Source organism: Cucumis sativus, chromosome 5, assembly GCF_000004075.3.
Source record: "Cucumis sativus cultivar 9930 chromosome 5, Cucumber_9930_V3, whole genome shotgun sequence".
NCBI lineage: Eukaryota > Viridiplantae > Streptophyta > Magnoliopsida > Cucurbitales > Cucurbitaceae > Cucumis > Cucumis sativus.
Window position 1 is genome coordinate 27,556,359 of NC_026659.2, and position 6,037 is coordinate 27,562,395.

A 6,037-nucleotide genomic window follows, 5' to 3' on the forward strand; every position below is an offset into this window, starting at 1 on the left:
GTATTTTTTGCTATAAGATGCAAGTACTTTTTATTTTCTTCTATTTATGTAAATTTCCCAACGTATAACCTACAAAATCATACTTCAAGACTCGATTTGACTTGAATCTTAAATAAAGCTGGACTAAAATTGAGGTACTAGAAGTTTTCAGCAGAAATACCCATACTTCAGAGAGAATACCACCCAGGCCTTAGGCATATATAATAGAGTTCATACATTGCATATAGTTTTATGTGAGTGAAGTTACAACTCGGAACTATGAGATTACTGTAGAAAACTGGACAGCGATCCTCGTGATGTTGAAAACTGATCCTAGAGTTCAAGCTGCAAAACATGAATGATACTGTTGAAAACTGGAGAGCGATCCCCGTGAAGTATGATCCGTTTGTTAGATATCATGTCTTTGTGAGCCTCAATTTCAAAGACCTTCTGTAGTTATTTGATACACTATTTTGCATAACTGAACCCTTTTCTTTAGTGGGGTTCTCTTGGTTAGTAGGCTTGATCTTTTTGTATGTCCTTGTGTTATTTCATTTTTGCTCCATAAAAGATGTTTACATTATTTAAAGAAAAAAAAAAAAAAAAACAAAACCTGCTGCATCATTTATACAATGGAGAAAGAACCTTCAAAAGACATGACTACAAGAATGTGTATAATTTGATCGGCTAATCCAGTAAGTGGTTGATGCAGGCATCAGATTGGTAGCTTGTTTCCATTGAAACATGTCCAAGAACTTCATTTCTCTCAGTAGAAACTGTACAGTGTACATCCTATCATCAATCAATTTGCCACAAGAATGAAAAGAATGGCATATGAATGTGTTCTGTTTCTTGACATGATAACAAAGCATAACAAAATCTTATTCTGAACTGTGAGGAACAACTAGATTGAAAGGATGAACAATGTAGGATAACACAAAATCAAATAGATATGAAATATACATTACATTTCCTGTCAACGATTATCATGATACAAATCTCATCCCACATTGCCAATCTTTCTAGTTGTTTCACCCTCCTAGTAAATGGCCACTGAATAATTTTAAGGCATTAACAAAACTAGCAGCCATGAGCAATGACAAAGGAAAAGAAATCAACTGCTATAACACTGCATTTTCCAAGAAAGATTTCATGCCCTATTCAATAGATTGGAGGGGTCTATTCAAGACGGCAAAATGATTGGAGGGGTCTATCTCTTAGCACCGGGCAATTTCAAATTCATAAAAGGAAAACAGTACTACAAATCTTTCTTGAAAGAGTGGTTCTGTTCGGATTTGAAGAGATAATATAATTAAACTCATGAGATTTTTAATATAATCTTACAGTCTTGAAACAACTTTTAGTTGGTAAAGAAAGGGGATGTGGCTAAAGTCGATGACATATGTTTCTTATATTGCATCTTAGTTGCCTTAACTGGCATCGAAAGCAATTTCCACTGCAAATTTAGTTTCAGTGTGAGGTGAAAGAGTAAAAATGGCTATGAAAAAAATTCCAACTTTATGCTACCACAGATGGCAAAACCCAAGGTTGCTTTTACAGGAGGAAGAGATATCGTACCAGCATAAACATTATACCTAAAAAAAAATTAAAACATCCAGCAAGCATTTGAAACTTAGGAATTTGGTAACTACTTATTTTCATATATAGGCTCATTGTTTACCCATATGCCATAGTCTCTTCCTTATGCAATCTATTCTAAGAAACTACAAATGATGTAGTTTTCAATATATTTTGGTGTTTTGGAATTTTACCAGAAGTTCATATTTTCTTTAAAACTATGTCATAGTCTTGTTCATTTGGATTGGAGTTCATTTCTATAGGCAGTGTTGGTCTGTTGTTTTTGTCGAAGCTTTTACATATGCCCTTGCATATTCTTTTATTTGTCTAAATCAAACTTGTGGTTTCACAGAAACATATTTTATAGGGAAAAAAAAATACTCCTTTGGTCCCTAGTTTTCAAAATCTAACACTTTTGTTGTTGAGATAACATAAGACTCACTTTTAGTTCTTGAGATAACATAACGGTTAGTGACTTAACAGAAACCTGGCAAAGGATAATGACTAGACCACCTTTTTTCTATAAAAAAAACTCAAAAAATACTTCCTGAAATTTACCGTTGGAAGAAAAAGCGCCGGTGAAAGAAAGAAAAATAAACATAAGAATATGCCTGTAAAGTAAATTGGGCAAGCATTGAGACGTCCGATTGTGTAGATATTTGCCATCACTGAAACCATTGAAGGTGGAACTGCTGTCGAAGATTTGGATAGCAGAGAGATAAGGAACATGGTATATCGGAAAGGTAACACTTACCCAAGAGAGATTCTTATTAACACATCTATTCTATCTACAAATCGCAGTGAAACTCCATCAAAGAAGGCAACAAGCAATGGTTGTCTCCAAGTGTCATTGCCCGATTAATGGAGCTAGAACCATTGCCATTGCCTAACTCTGAACTAGACCCGATCAAAAAGGCAGAGCTTCGAAGCATAGGGGATTGGGACCTCGCAAAATTTTCTTCCATTACATTTTTCCTGGGCCGAAGCAGCCTGCATCAATCTATGGAGAGATAGAGAAGAGGTTGAAGATGAAAGGCATTGGCGAACATTCAAAAGATTTGGAAACCCTAAAACAAATGCTTGAAGCAGTTCTTCATTCCAAGAAGCCTCCAAGCAAGAAGAACCTTGTTACGATGGTTTTTCTTCAGCTCACCCCTTCCTCTTCCAACTAAGATTCCAATAACCGTCTTATTTTTTATTATTATTTAAAAAAAGAAAACTTCTTTCCTATCAAAATTGATAGTCCAGTCATCATCCTAGACATTAAGGACAGAAGAATAGTTCCCTTTTATTTTCCCAGGCAGCTAAATTAATCATAGGATATCAGTTATTACTTACACAAGAAGATACAAGTTGACGCCCTCCCCTCCAAATTACTTGAGAAGAATTAGCATAAGCTCCCAAAAAATTTACAGTTCGGAATCAAATGTATACCTGATGCATGATGAGCTCTATATAAAATATCTTGTGGGATGACCAAACGTCTTTGTCCAATAGAAACTGATTTCAGCTGTCTCTTAGGTCCATAATGGATCAACAAAGGAATTATGAAACGGATCCTCAATTCACAAAGCTTCCAAACCACCAATTAGCATTTCTATCCTGTAAAGCAGACAATATCAATAACTAACGAAAATTTACCAAAAATACGTTAACTGTTGAGAAGATACAAGAACTGAAGGAAAAAAATTCTTACTTAATGAATTGTTTGAGGTTAATTGCTTCAATGAAATTCTGAGAGGTTAACCATCGCTCGATAGGATAATTATACACTAAATACATCAGTCACTAACTTGAGATTCCTGGAATCCATCATTTCCTTTATCATCACCTGACATTAATATTATCTTCGACATTTTGAATCAAACTCTCTACACACTGTACTGCATGAACTTGATAATCCCTATGTAGATTCTTCAGAAACACGCTATGTGTAAAAGAATCAGGCTGAATTTTTCTATCTAGCATTTCTCTGTACAATCTTAGAGCTTCCTCCCAATAACCCATATTGCAGCTCTCATTTATTAAAATGGTATAACTGAACTTATTTGGAAGAATTCCTTTTTCCTCCATCTCATCAAAATATTTATAAGCCTCATCCATTCTCCTTGTCATGCAAAGACCATTAATTATTGCATTGTACGTAATCACGTTTGCTGGAACACTCTTCTCCAGCATTTTCGAGAAGTACATGAACGCTAAATCCAGCATTTGCTTAGCTGCATGTGCATGAATGAGAACTGTATACGTTACTACAGAAGGGGCTACACCCTTGCTGAGCATTTCATTGAAAACCTCTCTAGCCTTCCTCAAGTGCCCATTTTTCACAAAACCATTAATGATACTTGTATACGTGACATGATCCGGAATAAGACCATCACTTACCATGTTCTCTAATAGATCACATGCCTCTTCAAAATTTCCCTGTTGGCAAAGTGCATGCACAAAAACATTGTATGTAATGACATCTGGAGGAAAACCTGCTGCCAACATTTCTTCTTGCATGCTAAACGCTACAGATGTATCTGCGATCTTCATTTCTCCTACTATTCGGGTATTGTAAGCAAAGCGATCAGGCTTCAACCCTTTGGACAACATCTCATTAAAGAAGCCTCTGGCCATTGATACATACCCCAACTTGAAACAACCATTAACCAGTATAGTATATGTAAAGATATCAGGGAATAACCCTTGATCAGTCATTTCCTTTTTCAACCGCAAAGCAGCATCCAAGTAACCCCACATGCAAAGACCATGTATAAGTGTATTATATGTTATCACAGTCGGAACGAGATCTCTGCATTTCAATTCATCAAACAATAGAAAAGCCTCACTTATACACCCAGTCCTACAGTAACCATACAGTAGGCTATTGAATGAAACTATGTCAGGCGTAAACTTGCTTTTCAACATATCAGAAAACCGCAGTCTAACACCAGTAACTTGAACCCACTTGCAAAGGCCGTACATCAGAGTATTATAAGTTGATAAAGTAGGGAAAGCTCTTCTATTCACCATTTCTTCCACAAGATCAAAAGCTTCAACAAACAATCCTTTCTGGCAAAAACCATTGATCAACGGATTATATGTGTATGCTGAAACATTGAGCCCAGAGTTCAACATCTCCTCAATGAGTCCCTTTGCTTGTTCAAGCTCTCCTTTCTTTGACAACCCATTGACCAACACATTATATGTTACATCATTTGGGTAACACCCTCTCTCTTGCATCTCTGATAGAAGCTCTAAAGCTTGATCTACTCTCCCCTCCTTGCAATAGGAATCCAGCATAGTATTATAAGTGACAACAGTTGGCTTTATCCCAAACTGTTCCATCATCCCATACACATTTTTAGCTTTACTCAGAAGATTCTCATCTCTTAGAACCCTGAGAATCCTATTACAGTTCTTAACATCAGGCAGTAAACCATTCCGAATCATTTTATCAAAAACCAACAGGCATTCTTCAACCATTGATTTTTTCGTGTATATCAACAACAGAATATCAAGAAGCTTAATTGAATCCTTTGAACAAACATGCCCAGCAATTAAAACATCGACAACTCCGTGCATTTCAAAGCTAACCACCCTCTCCATCACCCAATACGCAGCATGCATCAAATCATTCCCAACAAGAATATCAAGAATAGCACAAAACACAAATTCCGACTCCTTAAAATCGGGTTGAGCCATGACCCATCGGAAGAAACGCAAGGCAACTCTAGGTCTAATTCGCATGGAATGAAGGACTCGAATAAACAAATGAGGGTCGGTGATCACAGCACCAAATTGATCAGAGACCCAGTTATTCTTGCAAAAAGCCCAAGGCTTTTCTTTAATGGTATCAAAGATAAGATCTCTATAATGGGTTTCCGAGAGCGTTGCAATAGCGTTGTTTAAAGTGCAGGAATGGAGGAATGAAGAGAAGGGAAAGAGACGGCGTACCTTGAAACAAAAAGGGTAAATAGCAGCGTTGGTAACAATAGCTTTTGAAGCTCTAACGCAGAAGCAGAGGGTCATTGAGTAGGGAAGCTACACCATACATGGATACATGAAAATGGCGGCTCTACTGAAGAAGAAGTAGGAAAATCGGGGTGAAGGAGAAGAAAGGGATTTGAGGTTAAGAAGAAATAGCATACACAAATTGTTTTTTGACGGCGTGGCTCAACTCAGGCGCCGCAACCATCCCTCCACCTTCGCCCTTTCCTCCCGTCCCCTCACTTCAGATCTCACCACACCCCAACTTACAAATTTCTCCCTTAGTTTAGGGATGTAAAAAAATACAATTAACTCGACCCAATCAAACCCAATTTACTTACGTTCTCATCTAACTCTATAAAATAATTAATATTTAAAAATAACTTTAGTCCTAAACCAACTATATAAATATATTACACATAAATAAATAAAAGCTTATTACAAATTGACTATACGTACACTTAATTTTTATATAATATAATATTTTATTGATTTCTTTTTAATT

At 36.4% G+C, this 6,037-nt stretch overlaps 1 protein-coding gene across 4 annotated transcripts; it reads right to left on the reverse strand.

Moving 5' to 3' along the window:
* Window positions 1-163: 163 nt before the first annotated feature.
* Window positions 164-5,816, reverse strand: LOC101208294 (pentatricopeptide repeat-containing protein At1g22960, mitochondrial). 4 transcript variants are annotated; one of them, XM_031885727.1, is made up of 4 exons: window positions 3,254-5,816; window positions 2,992-3,159; window positions 948-2,725; window positions 167-755 (listed from the first exon to the last, which is right to left on the reverse strand). In XM_031885727.1, the coding sequence occupies exon 1, from the start codon at window positions 5,572-5,574 to the stop codon at window positions 3,385-3,387; it is 2,190 nt and encodes a 729-aa protein (XP_031741587.1). In that variant the 5' UTR covers window positions 5,575-5,816; the 3' UTR covers window positions 167-755; window positions 948-2,725; window positions 2,992-3,159; window positions 3,254-3,384. The 4 variants fall into 4 exon arrangements, with proteins under 4 accessions (XP_011655807.1, XP_011655806.1, XP_031741587.1 ...); XM_011657505.2 differs by lacking the exon at window positions 948-2,725 and having other exon boundaries at window positions 164-755; XM_011657504.2 differs by lacking the exon at window positions 948-2,725 and having other exon boundaries at window positions 164-771.
* Window positions 5,817-6,037: the final 221 nt, after the last annotated feature.